The 21363-nt window shown below is 44.7% G+C and overlaps 1 protein-coding gene across 2 annotated transcripts in view; it reads right to left on the bottom strand.

Annotated features, from left to right (window-relative positions):
• Window positions 1–17883: 17883 nt before the first annotated feature.
• The window catches only part of PROM2 (prominin 2), a 60800-nt gene continuing 57320 nt past the window's right edge, over window positions 17884–21363 (bottom strand). Inside the window, exons 20-22 of one of the 2 annotated variants that reach the window (XM_083179804.1) lie at window positions 21091–21180; window positions 20842–20939; window positions 17884–18585 (exon numbers count right to left, since the gene is read on the bottom strand). In XM_083179804.1, the coding sequence (XP_083035930.1) occupies window positions 18519–18585; window positions 20842–20939; window positions 21091–21180 (255 nt within the window). In that variant the 3' untranslated portion in view covers window positions 17884–18518. Of the gene's footprint in view, window positions 18640–20841; window positions 20940–21090; window positions 21181–21363 lie in introns of both variants that reach the window. The other variant, XM_083179805.1, reaches the window with a different exon arrangement.

Below are 21363 nucleotides of genomic sequence, written 5' to 3'. Positions count from 1 at the left end.
AGCCAGCTGCCTTATGCTGAATTGGCAGGTGCCCACTGGGATAGACTGGCAGTGTGCATTTTCTGGCTTCTCCCTTCACCTTCCTGCCCCAATGTGCACTTGAAGGAACCTGCTATCCTTGAGGAACCCACCAGCCACAGCCAGCCAGTAACAGCAAATCAAAGGCAGCATAAAACATAGAAGTGGGTGATGAAATAAATATAGTGGTGGGGTTCATGAACTGAAAGTATACAAAGAATATATATAGCAAGGGGTGAGAGGATCTTCAATTTATATGTCAGAAAAGGGCCACAACATCTACAGTATATATATATATATATATATATATATATATATATATATATATATATATATATATATATTTATATATATCCCAGAACGCGGATCACACTCGCCTCCAATGGGTCAGACAGCTGCCGGGGTGCCAACTCAGGTATCAGGAAAGTCCAATAGCCATTATATCGTAAAGAGCATTGAGGACACTCACCAGTCTTCTTATTTGCTAGTGCAAATTTATGCCATCATCCCAACAATATTAAAGTGCAAAAGTGCAAGACAATGGGTCCTTGGCCTTTTGCACTTTAATATTGTTGGGATGATGGAATAAATTTGCACTAGCAAAGAAGACTGGTGAGTGTCCTCTATGCTCTTTACGATATATATATATATATATATATATTAAGGATGTGCACCAGCCACTTTTCGGGTTTTGGGTTTTGTGTTCTGATTACCTTGAGGTTTTGGATTCGGTACTCTTTACCTAGAAGGGTGCCCGTCATGGTGATCGCGGGTACATTTATGTCTGGCCGCGACGCGACCGACGCGATGCCCGCGATTTCCCATTGAAACCCATGTTAAACATGGAAATCGCGTCGGTCGCGTCGCGGCCGTCCATAAATGTACCCGCGATGCCCGCGACGCGATGCACCCGATTTCCCATAGGAATCAATGTTAAATGGCCCGACCGACGCGATTTTACTGTTAAATGCCTCAATGGACCCGATGTGGCCATAGGAATCAATGTTAAATGGGCTACAGAGCCCAAATAGGCACAATTAACCCTTAAATGTCCCCCCAAATTTTTAACGCCACCCCACGATCCAGGCCAACCCGAAGCGTGGCGAGCGCAGCGAGCCCGCGAGGGGCGGCGGCACGCGTCCTCCGACCTTTTCATGCCCTACTATCCACGTCGGCGTGGAGTTGAGAATAGAATAGTGTGGCGAGCGCAGCGAGCCACCGAGCCCGAAGCGTGGCGAGCGGACGCGGATACCTTCACAGTTATACGCGTCCCCTCGCGGGCTTCACAGGTGTCCGTGGCGACGCGGACACCTGTGAAGCCCGCGAGGGGACGCGTTTACCTGTGAAGGTATCCGCGTCCCCACGCGGGGCTCGCTGCGCTCGCCACGCTTCGGGCTCGGTGGCTCGCTGCGCTCGCCACACTATTCTATTCTCAACTCCACGCCGACGTGGATAGTAGGGCATGAAAAGGTCGGAGGACGCGTACCGCCGCCCCTCGCGGGCTCGCTGCGCTCGCTGCGCTCGCCACGCTTCGGGTTGGCGTGGATCGTGGGGTGGCGTTAAAAATTTGGGGAGACATTTAAGGGTTAATTGTGCCTATTTGGGCTCTGTAGCCCATTTAACATTGATTCCTATGGCCAAATCGCGGGCATTGAGGCATTTTACATGAAAATCGCGCTCAATCAGCCTTTTTAACATTGTTCCCTATGGGAAAATCGCGGTCATCGCAGGCAGCAGATTTTTATGTACCCGCGATTTACCCGCGATGCCCGCGATGACCGCGATTTTTACCCCCGACGCCCGCGATTCCAATTGCTGGCGCCCTTCTAGGTAAAGAGTACCTTGGGTTCTAATGGGTTTTGGCAAAACACCTCCTAAGTGTTTTGTGTTTGGATTTTTTGGGTTTTGGGTTCTGATTTATTTGTTAAAAAAGCAAAAAAAAACGCTAAAATCGCAGAATTTGTTTTTTTTTTTTTTGCTCCTATGCTATATTAACCTCAATATCATTCATTTCCACTCATTTCCAGTCTATTCTGAACACCTCACACCTCACAATATTGTTTTTAGGGCAAAAGGTTGCACCGAGGTAGCTGGATAACTATGATAAGCCACACAAGTGTGCGGCACAAACACGTGGCTCATGTAAGAGTGGCACTGCAGCGGCAGATACTACAGTACTAGGTAGTACTAGGTAGTACTAGGTACCAGACAGATAGATACGGCAGTACTAGGCACCAGACAGGTAGATAAGGCAGTACTAGGCGCAAGACAGGTAGATACGTCAGCAATACTAGTATTGTGCACCAGCAGAATTTATAATAATTAATTGTATTATTAGGTACTGCTTGGCAGTGGCACTCAGTGGCACACATCAGTGCACCAGCAGCATGGAATTATTTTTTACAGTCCCACACAGCACAAGTATTCTTTTTTAATTAAATTAGATATAGCAGCCTAGTATGTAGTTGTACTACTAGGTAGGTAAACTTAGGCAGTAACACTGCCAGTGGCAACAGTGGACTGAGTAAATAATACTGGCAAGCTCTATTCACAGTATTCAGTGCAGGCAGCACCAGTGGAATATATATAATTCAATTAATTGTTAATAATATAGCAGCCTAGTAGGTAGAGAAAATAAACTACTAGGTAGGCAGGCAGGCAGGCAGGCAGGCAGGCAGGCAGGCAGTAGCACTGCCAGTGGTCACCACAAAAGGTAGTTATATTACACACCACCAGTAGCTTTATGCAGTGCACCAGCAGAATTTATAATAATTAATTTTATTATTAGGTACTGCTTGGCAGTGGCACTCAGTGGCACACGTCAGTGCACCAGCAGCATGGAATTATTTTTACAGTCCCACACAGCACAAGTATTATTTTTTAATTAAATTAGATTTAGCAGCCTAGTATGTACTAGGTAGGTACACTATGTAGGCAGTAGCACTGCCAGTGGCAACAGTGGACTGAGTAACTAAATAATACTGGCAGATTCAGTGCAGGCAGCACCAGTGGACTATATATATAATATAATTAATTCATTATTAATATAATATATAATATTACAGCACAGCACCAGAGGTAGGCCCCAGCACAGAGGAGACAGTAGTACTACAGGTACACAGTTAGACTGTCCTCCTTGCTAGGGAGAGCCCACCCTAAGCAGAGAGGAGAACAGAGTACACAGCAGCACTGAGGGAGACAGCCCCAGCGAATAAAATAATTACAGCACAGCACACCAGAGGTAGACCGCACAGAGGCGACAGTAGTACTACAAGTACACAGTTAGACTACACAGCAGCACTGAGAGACAGTCCCAGCGATTAAAAAATATTGCGTTCAAGGTCAAGCTCAAGTTTAAGCCCCAGCAGCAGCACCAACACACCCTCTCCCAACCCACTACTAGACTGGAGTGAAGATGGCGGGCGCAGCAGCTGCTTTTAAAGCCTTGCGAAATCCGGCGCCGGGAGATGACGTTCTGACCACGCGGACGGACCCGAGTCAGGTGCACTTCAACTGTGAGAGACAGAACGTGGAAAAAAAGAACAGTAAATCACTTTACATTATTTTTAAACAATTTATTTGTATATTATATATAAATAAATATTTGGACAATCAAAAAGTTAAACTCGATACTTTGTAATACAGTATAACCTCGGTTGGCAATTACAGAGGTCAAAGTTTCCTGTAGTTCTTGACCAGGTTTGCACACACTGTAGGTATTTTGTCCCACTCTTCCATCAGATCTTCTCTAGAGTTCTCTAGATCTGTCATGTTTTGGGGGTGTCGCCGGGAAACACAGATTTTCAACTCCTTCCACAGATTTTCTATTACAATAGGTTGAGGTCTGGAAACTGGCTAGGCCACTCCAGGAACTTGCAATGCTTCTTACAGAGCCTCTTTCATTGCCCGGGCGGTGTGTTTGGGGTCATTGTCATGCTGGAAGACCCAGCCACGTTCCAACTACAATGCTCTTACTGAGGGAAGGTTTTTAGCCAAAATCTCACGATACGAGACCCCATTCATCCTCTCCTTAATATGTAAAAGTCGTCCTGTCCCCTTTGCAGAAAAGAAGCAGAAGAAGAAGTATGATGTTTCCACCCCCATACTTTACAGTGGACAGGGCCGGACTGGGACCAGATATTGGCCCTGGCATTTTGAGCACACAGGCCCACCTGTAGTTGACGGGACCCTTGCGCTGCAAAAAGAGGGCGTGGTCTAACGGAAAGGAGGCGTGGCATCCCAAAAAGGTGGCATTACACATTATGGAACACACCGTAATGCCCATTACACATTATGGAACACACCATTATGCCCATTACACATTGCCACACACTGTATTGCCCCTTACATATTATGACACACAAGTAATGCCCATATTATGCCCCCAGTAATGTCCCTTCCCCCAAGTAGTGGACCTTAAACATTGCCCACATAACAGCCCCTCCTGTATTATTAATATTAACAGCCCCCTGTCCTCTAATTACAATTTCTGCGCCCCCCTCAGTAATATATACAGCCAGCCCCCACTCCCCCCAATAGTAGACCCTACTCACTCCGGTAGTAAACACGGCGCCCAGGCCCCACTCCCTCCAGTAGTAAATACAGCACCGGGTCCACTCCCCCCAGTAGTAAATACGGCCCCCCACTCCCCCAGAGCACTCACCCACCAATGTGGTGGGGAGGAGGATGGAGGCAGTGCTGCTTACCGCACGCAGAGATGGAGTTGAAGGAGCAGGACAGAGGAACAGATTATGCATGCATGGAGCCCGGCTGTGTCATTGTCCGTGTGGTGGGCGGGGCCAGCTTCACAGGCTGCTTGCTGCTCTGTGATGTGACAGCAGCAGGAAGTGCAACTTCCCTGCAGGCCACGCCCCGCCACTTCTGTATGCGCGCATGCGCAGTGAGTTCCCTTGGCGGCTTTGGAGGTGATTTGTTATGGTGGTACGGCCCAGGTATTGGCTGTGGCACAATCTTTTTAGCTGCGGTACCACCCCAGGGGTCCGCTCAGCCCACAAAATCGGCCCACAATGCCATCCTCCCTTCTGGCACTTGCCCAGCCCTGACAGTGGGTATGATGTTTTTGGGATGCCACCTATTATTCTTCTCCCTCCAAACACGGCGAGTGGAGTTTATACTACAAAGTTCTATTTTGCTCTCATCTGAACACATAACTTTCTCCCAATCCTACTCTGGATCATCCAGATGGTCACTGGCAAACTTTACATGGGCATGGAAATGTACTGTCTTAAGCAGGGGGACCTTTTGGGCACTGCAGGATTTGAATCCATGATGAGGTAGTGTGTTACTAATGGTAACTGTGAATGTGGTACCAGCTCTCTTGAGGTCATTGACCAGGTCCCCCCCTTGTAGTTCTGGCCTGATTCCTCACCATTCTCAAGATCATTGATACCCCATGAGATAAGATCTTGTATGGAGCCCCAGGTTGAGGGAATTGGTCAGTGATTTTGTATTTCTTCCATTTTTTTATTAATATTAAGAGAACAGTTGATCTCTTCTCACCAAGCTGCTTGCATATTGTTGAGTAGCTCATCCCAGCCTTGTGCAGGTCTACAATTTTGTCCCTGGTGTCCTTAGACAGCTCTCTGGTCTTGGCCATGGTGGAGATGTTGCAGTCTAACTGTTTGAACGTGTGGACAGGTGTCTATTATACAGATAACCAGTTCAAAAAGGTGCCATTAATACAGGTAACGAGTGGAGGATAGAATAGCTTCTTAAGAAGTAACAGGTCTGTGAGAGCCAGAAATTCTTGCTGGTTGGTAGGTGTCCATATATTTATTTTCCACAAGAATATACGGTACTCTTTACCTAGAACGGCGCCCGCGATCAGAATCGCGGGCGTCGGGGGTAAAAAATCGCGGGCATCGCGGGCATCGCGGGTAAATCGCGGGTACATCAAAATCGTGTACCCGCGATCACCGCGATTTTCCCATAGGGAACAATGTTAAAAAGCCTAATTGATCGCGATTTTAATGTTAAATGCCTCAATGCCCGCGATTTTCCCATAGGAATCAATGTTAAATGGGCTACAGAGCCCAAATAGACCCAATTAACCCTTAAATGTCACCCCAATTTTTTTACGCCACCCCACGATCCACGCCAACCCGAAGCGTGGCGAGCGCAGCGAGCCCGCGAGGGGCGGCGGTACGCGTCCTCCGACCTTTTCATGCCCTACTATCCACGTCGGCGTGGAGTTGAGAATAGAATAGTGTGGCGAGCGCAGCGAGCCACCGAGCCCGAAGCGTGGCGAGCGCAGCGAGCCCCGCGAGGGGACGCGGATACCTTCACAGGTAAACGCGTCCCTTCGCGGGCTTCACAGGTGTCGGCGTCGCCACGGACACCTGTGAAGTCCGCGAGGGGACGCGTATAACTGTGAAGGTATCCGCGTCCCCTCGCGGGGCTCGCTGCGCTCGCCACGCTTCGGGCTCGGTGGCTCGCTGCGCTCGCCACACTATTCTATTCTCAACTCCACGCCGACGTGGATAGTAGGGCATGAAAAGGTCGGAGGACGCGTACCGCCGCCCCTCGCGGGCTCGCTGCGCTCGCCACGCTTCGGGTTGGCGTGGATCGTGGGGTGGCGTCAAAAAATTGGGGTGACATTTAAGGGTTAATTGTGCCTATTTGGCCTCTGTAGCCCATTTAACATTGATTCCTATGGTAAAATCGCGGGCATTGAGGCATTGAATGCAAAATCGCGATCAATCTGACTTTTTAACATTGTTCCCTATGGGAAAATCGCGGTGATCGCGGGCATCGCGTCGCGGCCGTTTATGTACTGCCCGCGATTGTTTAAGAATCATACAATGTGATTTCCTCCCCCCCACACATTCTGTCTCTCAGTTGAAGTATACCTATCATGGAAATTACCTCTCTCATCTTTTTAGGTGGGTCAACTGTCCAAATACTTCTTGCCCCACTGTATATACAGTATGTGTATGTGTGTGGAGGGGTAACATATATGACACATTAATGCGTGTAGTCAAAGAACCTTATTGCCACTCGCTGGATCTAATTTAAAAAAATATATTATAAAGAGCTTGGTGTTAACTTTTTGTAATATATCCTCTTTTTGAAATCTGAAGTGTTGATTGTGTTACTTTTTGTATTTACAGATATACTGGGTACTTAAATAATTTATTTATACATAGAAACAAACACACCATACCATGTGGCATAACATGTATAAAGGGCACTACAGATAGAGCCGACGTGAATGAGGCGCGCATGCATGTGAGATGCTTGCACGCCCAATTTGTGGCAGTGGACATGCAATCGTCCCTGTCCCGGTGAATGGTGCGCTGAGATAGGTTGACACGGCGTGCTGTCGGGATGAATGACAGCAGCTCAATCTGTACTTTGTGGTGTAATGTGAATAAAGAGCAACACTGTACAATGTAAATAATGGACACTTCTGTGTGACATAGTGTGAATAAGAGGTACTACTGTGAGGCGTTAAATGGTACTCTTGTGTAGCATAAAGTTAGTTAGGGACACTGTCATGTAATGTGATTAAGGTTGCACTACTGTGAGGTATAATTTGAATCAGGGGTACAACTGTGATGCCATAACCCTTTGCAGCAAGACTACATCCTATTTCTAGTATGGGGGCACCAATTCTCTTGCTAGAACAGGGCACCAAAATGTCTAATTACAGTTCTGTGGATAAGGATTGCTATGAGTGAGGGGTGATGAGACTTACTGTCTGCTGCTGTGATCTGCACCTTATTGGGAGTTAAGTTACTTATTGCTGGGTCAGAGACACATTATGCCATTACACATTATGCCACACACCGTGATGCCCATTACACATCATGCCACATACTGTGAGGCCCATTACACATAATGCCACACACTGTGATGCCCATTACTCATTATGCCACACACCATGATGCCCATTACACATTATGCCACATACCATAATTATAATTCCCATTACATATTATACCACACACAATGGCTATTACATATTATACAGCATAAGTGCTGCTTACAATTGCTAGGGGTTTCTTTTTAAATGCCAGGGGTTTCCTGCTCAATGCCAGGGTCTTCATGCTCAATTTCAGGGTCTTCATGCTCGATGCCAGGGGCTTTATAGTCATTGCCATGGGGGAGTTAAATAATGCTCCTTGCCATGGGGGGGGGGGGGGGTTTGAATTATCTTTGCTATGGGGATTACATGCTCATTGCCACAGGGAGTTAAATGCTCATTGCCATGGGGAGTAAAATGCTCGTTGCCAAGGGGTTAATATAACACTGCAGAGAGTGGTGGTCAGCCTGGCTATATCAGAGCAGGTCCACGGCTATTTGAAATCTCAAGCTACTGTTGCTCCACCAGCACTGCTGCTCCTGGTTGGCTGCCGGACCACAAGCTCCAATTGGCTTGGGTTAAAGACACGTGATCTAGAGGCTAATATGTCTGTGAAGACTGATATCTCTTAAATGAATGAATCTGCCCCCGGAGAGTGCTGATAATGAGTCAGGCTGCAAATTACTCCAATATTTAATCTCTGGACATGCATGGATTTATTAATTAATGTAACATTCATCTGGACTTGCGGGACTATTACTTTAAAACCTCATAATTACACATTCATACTTCTTCTGCAGCCATATTTCACGCTATTGTAGAATTTGCATAATCTTTTTTTCTGCTTGTATCCCAGCAATGTACGCAGTGTGGAGATGATGAGCATTAATGGTATGGAGAATGATTAATCACAGAACTCTTGCCGGGTTAATTCTCCTTGGCAGTTGTCAACGGTACAGTAACTTGAAATAGAATCAAAATGTCGCGCAAATGTGTCCGACAAAACATCATGCTTTCTTTACATACAGCATGCGCGCGTTGCACTTAGAACAAATGAATAGATTATCTCCAAGAGGCAGCTTAGCTACATGGCGGCATCTTCAAAGCTTGTCCACTTACCCAGAGCTGAGGATTTGCTTCAAATCATATATCCAGCTTCTTGGCTCCATTTCTGTCAGCTCGGAGCAATTTGTACCAGCAGTGTAAAGAAAATGATATCCTAGTTTGAGATAGTTTTGTTTTCTATTCATGAAGATAAACCTTTCCGGGATTCAGCTAACAGAACATTATTTCTTTGCATAACTGCATTCGCTGATATATGGGATGTAGATATGATTCATTTTTGAGGTAATCTTTTGTAGACAGCTGGAATACCCCACCAAATGTGTACAGGTGTGGTGCATTGTACTGAGGGCGGGGTGTGTTATCATTGTGAAATGCAATGCATCGATACCAATCGTAAATGTATTAACGTATGTGATTAGTATCGCAAAGAGCTGCCCCCTGCAAAGCCACCGGTGCTGCGTGAAAGGGTCCCCATGGGTCTCCCGCATCTCCTATGCCCGGGAAATTCCTCCTGCCCTTGGGTGCAGAGACTCCTTCACTCCTCATCCCAGCTGCTACCGGAAGCTGAGGTCGTGTTGCTGGGGAGGTGGAGTGCAGGATGTCCCTCGGTCCAGCCCGGGGAGCAGATAGATTGGTTTAGGCCATTCATTCTTTAGCTGTTCTCTTGTGTAGTTGGGAAATGTTTATGACTCCAATCTTGTTATTTATAAATGACTTCTTTATACAGATATGCAGCTAGGACAGGACACAGATATGCAGCTAGGACAGGGGGCACTATAAACAGGGGAGGTATTTACTCAAGAAGGTAAATAGTAGCAACTAGTGGTGACTGACAACTAAATTGCAGTGTCAGTGTGTAGAGCTGTGATTCCTGTGACAGTACAGACCTCTGTAGACCCTTGCTAAGCTCTGTGGGTCTGTCCCTTCAGCCTACCACCTACGCATGTCTGTCGGGAAAAGGGTCTGCCTCTGTCTGCCCGCTATCTGTGGCAATTTATTTATTTTTATTTATTTATTAACAGTTTCTTATATAGCGCACACATATTACGCAGCGCTTTACAGAGCATAGTTATGAGCAAAAACGCATACCAAATTACAGTACAAGACAGTTTAGGACAAGTACATAGTTAATATGGATAGTTGCATCAGGGGACAGGACACTGCAGCAATCATCAGGGTTTATATATTCTAAGAAAGGCACAAGAGGAGAGAGGGCCCTGCTCGTGAGAGCTTACATTCTAAAAGGAGAGGGTTAGACAGACAGGGGTGACACAGAAGGGAAAGAAGTGAGCATAAACAGGTTAGGATGAGAGATGGTCGGGTTTTATGCAGGAGGGTGGGAAGGGGTCAGCTTAGTCTTTGATATTTTACTGTAAGTCTAAAAAGGCGCTGGGTCATCCAGGAGTAGACAGCAGAGAGACAGTAGAAGATATGAGTGAGGATGGAGGGAGAGAGATCAGGAAAGGAGCGGTAGATTTTAGTGTTATCAGCATAGACGTGATAGTGGAAGTCGAGTGAGCAAATAAGCTCACCCAGAGGGGATGTGTAGAGATAGAGAAGAAGAGGGCCAAGAATAAAATTTTTGAAAAAGGGCTAACCTTAAAGCCCAAAACGCGTTGGTGAGAGGACTGAACCCACAGCATAGGTGAGACCCTTTACCATTTTTACATCTGGTCTGACTCCTCCTAGTATCCGGATACAGGGAGTAAGTAACTTCGGGCTCACCTGAGACTGTGTGTATTTTTAATTGGATCTTTCTTTGTATGTTTCATTGTACACGTCCTGGAATAAATTCTTTCTCTGCTACGGCGATATCTGAGCATTATTACAAGGGGACGTTTGGATGTGGACATACAAAAGATACCTTTTCCATGAACATAGGGCCTCATTCTGAGGTGAGTGTGTTGCCTAGTGATTACGTTTGTGGTGAAGTTGATACAGACCTGTGGCGAGATCAATAGGACAGAGATACCTTTATGTGAATATAGGGCCTTTTTATAAGGTCAGTAATTCATTTATTTGCTACAAGCTGCGAGTACCATTTACCTGGCAAAGATAAAAGAAACCTCTACGGGCACATAGGGACCTAGTTTAAGGTCAGTAGGTGCCCTTAAGACGTTGCACAACGAATACGAAGAATACCAGGAAAAATTTTTGAAAGTGAACCTAGACACATGGTTAAACATCTATGGAGTAGCGCCGAAGTGTATATTAACTTTTGTTTTTTTCTACAGGGCAGCTCGTTTCTTCCCTCCTTCAGAAGAGGTAAAAACCTTAAGGACTATGTCGTGCACAACGACGTTAGTACATTTAACATCAAACCTCAAAGCCACTTTTTATCCCGTAAAAACGGTAATTACAAGGGCCTAGGTTGCACTACGTGCTCCAATTTGGAGGTTGGTGACAGCTTTTACCATCCCAGAACAGGAGAGAAATTCTCCATCAAATTTCCACTGACATGCAGCAGTAGATTCGTGGTTTGTTATATTAAATGTCCGTGTGGATTCCTGTATATAGGAAAGACCACTACACAATTTAAAGAGCGCATCGCTAACCACAGATCTGCCATCAGAGCTGCGCTTGAAGGGAAAGGCTCTGACCAGCCTGTTGCCAGGCATTTCAGGGAACGCAGCCATACCCTGCCATCTCTACGCTACAAGATGATTGACAGCGTGAGCCCCTCAGTGAGAGGAGGTGACAGAGGTAATGCTCTGCTAGGCGTGAATCGTTTTGGATTCATCGTCTCCAGACAGTGCAACCTCAGGGCCTTAACGAGCAATTATCACTAACATGTTTCCTTTGAATTAGCTGTGACCTTTCAGCACCACGCTCAGCTACGTCTCAGCGATCCCCGCTGTTCGCTGACAGCCTACATTTTCAGCCGTGTGTTTACCACTGACAGTTTCAGTGCAGTTGTCTTTTGCAACTTAACACCAATGATCTCCCTCTCCGCATTGTTATTGATTTTTGTGCCCCTTACTGTATTGGTTTTTGCACATTTGTTTCAGTATTATTGTATATGCATCTTTTGTGCTTGACATTATGTTGCTTATTCATTTGCCGTATATCTACCCAATTTGGGCTTGCAGCCGCAGCCTCTTTTAATGTACATGTACACTTTTTCTTCACTAGGTTACGGCACTTTCGCATTCTCCCTTAAACTCAAACACGCCCCCTGCCCCGCTCTGTCAGACCTGGCCGGCGCATGGGCGCCCTGATGACGTCACGGAGTTCTGAATTGGCGCACTTACTGGGAGCTGCTGCATTCACTGGGTTAATGTCACTGATCACCCCTATATATGTAAGTACTTCATTTGTTTTTTGCATGTCTTGATAAAGGGTCCACGACCCGAAAAGTTGGCTAAGCACCCACTGTATTGGGCTGATTTATTTCATCTTTGACTGTTGCTATTTCGGATGAGTGCCAGGAATGCCTGTGTAATATATTTCTTCCTTCTGGAACACCAAGGCACCATCCAAGCTGATGCTTTCAAGCCTGAGTGCCGAGTAATCTGTCAAGTATATATATATATATATATGTATATAGATATATTTGGCATGGGTACCAGTCAAGTTGCTAGATCACATATGAATTAAACAGATTGGGTGAAATTGAATAGGATGAGAGATTGAGAAAGTGAGAGATTTGGTAAAAAATCTCCAGTTTTTTTTTAAAGCGGCAATCATTTACACTGCAAAATCAAACTGGTTTTGCAGTGTAAATGATTGCCGCTTTAAAAAAAAACCTGGAGATTTCTTACCAAATCTCTCACTTTCTCAATCTCTCATCCTATTCAATTTCACCCGAATTAAACAGATTATGTTGCCAAAATCACCTGCTAAGGAGAATGATGTCATCACTTCTGAAAGTTTGTATCCTGACACAAAAAAAACAGTGAAAAACCCCATGTCGACCTTTTGACTGTCAAACTAATGATCTATCGAACTAACGACCTGTCGAACTAATGACCTTTCGACCTTTTCCCATGTCGACCTTTTCCCATGTCGACCTAGACCCATATCGACCTTTTCCCTTGTCGACCTAAAAATATAAAAATATTTACTGCAAGTATTGGGGCTATGAAACCATGGCGTAACATAAAGAGATATCAGAGGTATCGCCAATGTGTGAATACCTACCACAAAATGCTGAATACCGAAATACGGAAAATTTTGAGCACAAAAGTAATTTCGGATGGTTCGATGATACAAAGTTTGTGCAACGTGCAAAATTGTTAAAAATATTGTATAATATTAATTATCTTCAGGCTGTGTATCCGCTGTATATGAAACTTAAACTATCAGGTTTACAGACAAATCTGAATTAGGCCCTTAGCTGCTCCCAACCATCGCTATAATCTGCTGGAATGCCTGCATAGTGAGGGAGTTGGACAGTGTTAGGCAGAGAGGCAGAAGTATGTTGGATATGTAATTACTAATTTATGGTCTCTTCTCTCACAATGCTGGTAACAGCATCAACTCGAACTAAAGCTGGGGGCAGAGAAACTCTATCTGTCTGTGGATTCTATTCCAGGGCTGCTGGAAATACTTTATTTATTTATTAGCAGTTTCTTATATAGCGCACACATATTCTGCAGCGCTTTACAGAGAATATTTGACCATTCACATCAGTCCCTGCCCCAGTGGAGCTTACAATCTATATTCCCTACCACATGTACATGCACACACAGAAATTCTAGGGTTAATTTTGTTGGGAGCCAATTAACCTACCAGTATATTTTTGGATTGTGGGAGGAAACCGGAGTACCCGGAGGAAACCCACGCAAGTACGGGGAGAATATACAAACTCCGCACAGTTAGGGCCATGGTGGGTATTGAACCCATGACCTCAGTGCTGTGAGGCAGTAATGCTAACCATTACACCATCCGTACTGCCCAGTGTGCATACTTACCTCAGATATTGCTGTGAGCAAGACAAAAGGACATTGGGGGAAATTTACTAACGAAAATAGGTATAAAATAGCTGTATTTGTATAATAAATACGCCTATTTTATGCATATTCATATTTTCGGCTTTTACTATGCCGAAAGTACCGCAATTTGTATTCATGGAACATTCGTATCTGTATTTATGAATACGAATGTATATGCCATCGAAAGAATACAAAGAATACAAATAGGAATCAACATTTAAAAGAATACGGCCGGTAATTAGCGGGATACGGTTGCTAATTAACGTTAAAATAATGCCCCCAGGCCCCCCCCCCCCCCATGGGCATTACCAGCCCCAGGCTCAAAGAATCGGTCCTGGTTTTAAAAAAATCAAGGAACAATTTTAATAGGGGTTCCCCGTATTTTTCAAAACCAGCACCAGGCCCAAGGATCGGTCCTGGTTCTCAAAATACGTGGACAAATGACTAGGGGTCCCCCGTATTTTGTGAACCAACCAGCCAGCCAGCCCAACCAGCCAGCAGGGTAATGCCACAGCTGGGGGACTAGGCATTACCGCCTGACTGGTCAGCCTGGGCAGGGCTCCTGGGGAAGTGGGGACACCCCTAATGAAGGCCCCCCTCCAGAATTTACCTGCAAAGGCTGAAGCCTGGGGCTGTCCCCAGTGGCCCTGAGCGGCGGCCACCGGGCTGATGAATGTGTAAAATTAGAAAAAAACTATTGGGTTCAGCTATGGAACTATGAGTACCAGCAAGCCTGGGCCGTATACTGGGACTTGGAGAACCACAAGTCCCAGCATGCGGCCCATTCAGAGCCCACTCATACAAATACTTACCTACCATGACAGGTAAGCGGCACTAGGATACTTTTCAAATGGTGACAATCTGATGGACTACTTAATCCAATGTGCTGCTATCCCCCGTCTTCAGGATGAAAAGTACAACAAGCATGTCGCAATGCGGTGAAGCATTGAGCAACGTGGCTAGTGTGGTGTTTGGCACTGCCGGTGAGTGTAATGCTTATGTTCATCCACCAGGTTTTGCTTTTAAAAATTACCATTGCGCATGTGGAGGTCTCCAATGAAATACAATACAGTAATATAGTCGAATAACTACTTTACAGTATGTTAAATGCAATAATGTCTGCTTCACAGTTGAGCATTGCGCTACACGATTGCTGAACACAGATCACACACAGTAATTGGAAATATAAACATACAGTACAGTACCGTCTGCCTTTCACATGGATACGGGGCTGCAGGTTGCTTTAAATTCACTTGGATTGGATCACTCATTTACTCGTGCGTTCATTTCTGCTGTTACTATGCGCTACTATACGGTATAGTATGTCACCAAGCTGCAGTGGACGTTAAACTGCCTGATCAGAAAGTGTTTTTTGCTAAGAAGATGCTCGTAAAGCCGTTCACACAGTGAGTTTAGCTGCATCTGTTGTGGCCTAGCGGTTAAGGACACAGCATGTTATGGGCTCTGCCTAAGGAAGTGGTTTCCAAACTGTGTGCCTAGGCACCCTGGGGTGCCTCAGGGCACTTATTTATTTATTAACAGTTTCTTATATAGCGCAGCAAATTCCGTTGCGCTTTACAAAGGGGACAGTGATACAACAAAACAGGGTATTTACAGACAGTCTAAATGTAGGAGGGCCCTGCTCGCAAGCTTACAATCTATAGGGAAATAGGCATTGATACATAAGGATAGATACTGTATTCTTTATTGCCTTGGATTGGTGATCTAGGACAAATTCATAATAGTTATGGGAACAGCAATTGCCAAAACCAAATTTTGGTGACCGCCAATCATGAAATATGTGGGCAAAAGCAAATCTGGTTCCTTACTACAGAATTGATCCAAAGGATGACATATCAACATAATTTACTTAATTTCATATAAAAAAAAAAATTATCAACAAGAAACTTTTGACCTAGGGGTGCCTTGAAAAATATTCTGATATTCTATGGCGCCATGGTTCAAAAGGGTTTGAGAAACAATGGCCTAGGGTTTGGTTCCCTGCTCAGGAGCGACTAGGGTTACCACCTCATCTCTTTAATTCCGGACACATATTAATTGCACAGGTTATGTGGCAGTTTAAAACCAGGTGAAATAGAGTCTTGAAGTCAGCCAGCCACAGAACCTGTGTAATTAATATGTCTGGACTCATTTTTTTTTTTTTTTCTGTACATTAAAATGTGTATATATTTACACTTTGCTTCCACTTTAGTTGTGTAAGCTCCACTTACATTTCCCCAGCGAGTCCCAGCGACTGAATGAAGAACTACGTAGCATATTTACAAAATGGTGGCAGGCTGAGAATATCGGCCCCAAAGGAGTCCTCCCTTATGAAGCTAAGCTCAGCATACACAGGTAAAGTGGAAGCAAAGGCGACTGGTAAATGGCGATGGGCCTTCACAAATCCATCTGTGGCACTGTACTGTAGTTTTCATTAGTGGAGCAATCGCCACCCAGCTGTGAAGCAATGTAATTACATGCTTACACAGGCAAGTTTTTAATTTTACAACTACAGTACATAATTATAATCCACAGATTGCTTACATATGTAGAAACCACATACTGACATTGAGCCCAAGAGCATACATTCTAGCAGTGCTCTCGAAGAGCACATAGAGGTAGAGGGTAGCAGAGGCTGAAGGGGTAGTAACTTTGGGTAAAGAGCTGTGGTTTGAGGGCTAGTTTAAAGGTTTGGTCCATGTCATTATCTGATGAATATGAGAGGGCATTCCAGAAGATGGGAGCAGAATTGTAAGTGGGTAATAGGAGGAGGCGAAGACTAGAGGTGCCAGTCTTTGGCAGACAAAAAGTGGATAATAAGGAATGAATGTGGAAGTGGAGATGTAAGGAGTGGTTAAACTAAAAAAGAGATTACATTTGATTCTGAGTGGGACAGAGAGCCATTGGAGCAAATGGCATTAAGGGGCAGCAGAGGTGGAGTGGAGAAAGTTGAAAATAAGTCAACTAGCAGAGATAAGCAAGTGGGTGACAGTGACTGAAGTGGGTGAAGGCAGCACATCAGAAGGTTCCAGCATCCAGGTGACAGCTGAGATTGTGGATGAGGATTTTAGTGTCTTCTAAGGAAAGAAAGGGCCTGATCTTGGAAGAATCACAGAACATGGCAGACTTTGGGAAAGTTTCTAAATGTAGGGAGAGAAAGAGAGAGCAGAGTTGGGGGTGACACTTTAACATCAGACTTTGGGAAGAGAAGAAAAGGAGGTATTGTAGCAAATGTAGAAGGAGAGGTAGGAAAAAGTGGTTCTGACATGTGAAAGAAGATGAACCATGTTTTAGAGAGGTTACGTTTTAAGAAGTGGTAGGTCATCCAAAAGGTGAACGTAGACACAATTGAGGGAGTGACAGTTTTTTGGGAAAGGAAAGAGGTTGATAAATACAAAATTTGGTACAGTAATTTGTAAACAGCAAGGTTTGTAGGGTCGGAAATTAGGATGAGGATGGGGACATCATAAGTGAGAATGTGAGGGAGCTAGGGGGAAAAGTTATAATGGAATTGGGTGGCGGGGCCATGGGGATGATAAATGGTGCCTACCCACACATGATCAGAAAGGAAAAGGAAGGAATTATGTAGCTTATATGTAAGAAAAGATAGAGAGAGTTCTGGGGAATAACATGGATAAGATTTGAGATGTTGCCAAGTGCACAAGGGAAGTGGAAGCAGATGGAGAAGATGAGACGGCCTGAGAATGATCGGTGGAGGCTGGGAGACAATGATTAAAGGTGAGGCCACTGAAGTAGATGGGCAGTGATGTCTGAGTGCTATGTCAACATTCCAACTATTGACATGCACATCGTGGACATCATGGGCGTGTAAAAATTCTGGTTGTTGATATTTTATACAAGACCCATGGTGAGTTACGTGTTCTCTTATATATATTTTAGATCTAGTCAACTGTTGGGTGGCCAACTATAGCCTGCCTGTTATCTCTTTATAAAAAGACTTATATAAAAAGGACACCTTGTGCAATTACTGATACTATAATTCATTCAAATGTTAGAACCTTTTATTCATACTTTCTACAAATATTTATAAGCAATTAGCCTTAACAGCGAAGTATTACAAATGTGGGACAAATGTGTAACACACTATTAAATTCAAGTAAGGCGCCCCCCACTCCAATGTTTACATTTTCAGAGATCGATATGAGACCAGATGACCCAAATTGCTGATACACGATAAGTCGGAGAAGTGCTTCATTAGGTTAAAGTGCCTTTGGCTCTTTTTGAAAATTTGATTGGACCACAGCACTGCTGATGGCTACAGCTGTGAGTTGTCCAGATGGGGTTCTCCAGATGCTGATATACACATGATTGTAGTGCTTACTCGCTTGGAACTGAACACACACCAGTTCCTCTTGTACTGCTTCAAATAGCAGTGAATGCAGATATATCTATCACTCACTGAAAAGTCAATGAAACTAAAAGGGCATGGGCGCCTGAGCAAACAATAAATGCAGCATTTTCCGTCGTTCCTTTCATTGTCGATATACACCATGGTCAGTTCCTTGTGTAACCCATAAAATTATTTTCATTTAGAATAATATTCACTAAAACTTTGAGTGCATCTCTAGTAAAACAACTCCACGGTTCCATGGTTCTGCAGCAATGACACAGAAGGTTGCCGTGATTGGTTGGTTTCACCCACGTGCTTGCTGGGGTCAGTCTCTCCCAGGATCTGTGCTTTGTGTTAATGGGAATAGATTCTCCTCTTCAGGGTTGGGGTCTCTGCAGGTAGAGCATAGACATTGACAGGCAAACAGGTGCGACTAGAGAGACATTCTGCGTAACAAACCCAGAGGGACAGAAAAGAGACAGTGAAGTAATTAGTACCGAGAAATGGTAAGGACAAACATAACTATGTGAGTACAGATAGCATGCATTCATTCACCACTACATACAGGTGAGCAGAGAACACACTTATTCATTGTACATTTTAAGGTGCAGCAGGTGCCGGCTAGTTGGGTAGCCGGATGTGGTAGTATGTGTGTGTGTGTGTGTATGTGTGTGTGGGGGTTTCAGGACAATAACAAAATAACTAGTAAACGTCCACATTTTTGGAAAGAGCAGATGCTCCTCTGCCAAATGTGTATGCCCCTAAATGAATAGAAGCCAGTATGAGGTAGCACTTCACCCATCACTGGTATAACTAATTCAGACAGTTAGGCCCATTTATCAAATGTGGCTATTTCCCAGAACACACCTGTGCTGTGTAGAAAAAGCTGCTGCCCGATGTCTGCTGATGTCATGGCTAGAGTTAATATTTGATTACAGAATAACACACATAATAATTGTTAACACCATCGGCCAATGCGCATTTCGACGGATATCCGGCTTCGTCAGGGCAAGAGAGAGCACCCCTGATACCTTTGTGCTTTTTAATCTACTATATTTAGTACAGTTCCACATATTGGTTTTGATTCAGGTTTGCAAGCAAGCATATAACTGGGCAAAACCAGAGAAATATAAATTTGGGTGGGTTAAATGTTTTCTGTTCAGGGTAAATACCAGCTGCTTTTGCATGTAGCTCACACATGTTAGACAGATTTATTTTTACACTAAAGTTAAGTATTGCAGTTTGAACACACACCACCCAAATCTAACTCTCTCTGCACATATTACATCTGCCTCACCTGCAGTGCAGCATGGTTTTGCCCAGTTGTGTGTTTTTTTTTGCCTTGCTTGCAAACATGAATCAGGCACATTGTATATAAGCACACCCCTGGTGTAGCACCATATCATTATCTTGAAAAGGGGATGATTCAGGTTAGTTTGCAAAAGCAAACTCCATGTGCACTGCAGGTGAAGCTGATGTAACCAGGGGATAAAGTGGTAGGGGGACCTTGTTGCCCATCCATCACAGCCCTGCACAGTAATTCCAACAGAAAAGACTGTCTCAGTAGCTTTCTTTTCTGGCACAGTATATGTGATTTCAAGCTGTCACAAGGTACTATTGCTGTGAGCATTATGTGTAAAGGGCAGTACTACTGTGGGTATTCTGTATAAGCAATGCTACTGTGTTGCATACATGTACTACTGTGTAGCACAACATGAAAAAGGGGCACTACTGAGTGTCATAACGTTAGTAAGGGGCACTACATGTGGTGTAATGTGAATGAGATTGTGCTACTGTGTGAAATTATTTTAATTTGGGGTACAATTGTATGACCACTGTCCATTTATAAAGTATGGGAGGTAGGGCATACATTTATAGTTTGCAGGGGGGTGCCAAACACCCTGGCACTGGCCCAGTCTCGCCTAATTGGGGGGGGGGGGGGGAGAGGGGTTTCGTCGATGGCAGTAACTCTCCATGACCAATTTAAGTCCTGGATGTAAAATATGCAGAGAGATTTGGGTGAGTTATTTTGTTCTGCCAGCTGATACCCCGCCAGCCACTCGGTAGGGACACCTGAAATCCATCACAATTAGTTGTGATTGATCACATGCGACCCTGCTCCCCGCCCGGGAGGGCGTTCCGAGGTTGGGGGGTCAGATGGGCAGCAGGTCAGACCACCAACTCAGGTCCGATGCGTGGTTCTGAGGGGACATCGAACTGATCCGATTTGACGGTCTGATTTGTCAAAATTGTCCGAATTTGGCCCATTGTGTGGGGGCCTTAACTCTGCACATGAGTTCCACCTTCAGGGCACATTAAAGAAGAAGTATGCTTTTGCAAACCAACCTGAATCACCTCCTTCATGTGTCCATCATAAAGAAATGTAAGTTTTGCATATAGATGCATAGCTGGGAACACTGTCACTCTACCAGGTGTAATGACATTTACATTGCAAGAGGTGCATTCTCACACGTTAGTAAATATGCCTAATAGGGATTAACCATCTGAGAGCACCCTGGTTAGCCCGTAACTGGGATTGGCTCTTATGGTGGATTATACACAATATGGTTTGTGACAAATTCTAAAACAATGATTGTAGCAATTATAAATGGCACAAATGCATGGTACAGAACATGGCGTGCACTCACCGAGATTTGGGTGCAATATATTGTGCAGATTTGATGCTCAAGAAGATATTAGGGATCAAGAGGAAGGTGGACCAACCAAGACAGAACCAAAAGCCATTCTAAAAAAAAAAAAGATTATAAGAACATTATTACTGTGCAAAGGACACGGAGACAGAATAATCCCTGTGGGGTGAACTAGGCAGTGGTTTAGCTGAAGACCGATGAGTGGAATATAAGCAGGGCAAGTGCCATATCCACCTCTCCACTCACCCAGGGATCAGCCACATGATCACAGACGATGACACGAGCATTGTCCAGTGTTATAGGTACGGAACGGCAGGATGCTATGTTCTGCGTAATCTGAAACAAAAGTGCACACTGGATTTATTGCAATTGATCACTTAACTTAAATTTACTTAGGGGGGTATTCAGTCATAGTGACAGCAGTGAACCTATCCGTTCGGCTGCTTGGGAATCATGTCCCGCCCGCTGGGGTCGAGAACGGGGGCGTGGCTTAAAGAAGCGGACAGGAATCGGCGAGCT

Source organism: Crinia signifera, chromosome 4, assembly GCF_055691185.1.
Source record: "Crinia signifera chromosome 4, ASM5569118v1, whole genome shotgun sequence".
NCBI lineage: Eukaryota > Metazoa > Chordata > Amphibia > Anura > Myobatrachidae > Crinia > Crinia signifera.
The sequence above is the reverse complement of the archived record's forward strand: the minus strand, read 5'-3'. Positions and strand labels throughout refer to the sequence as shown.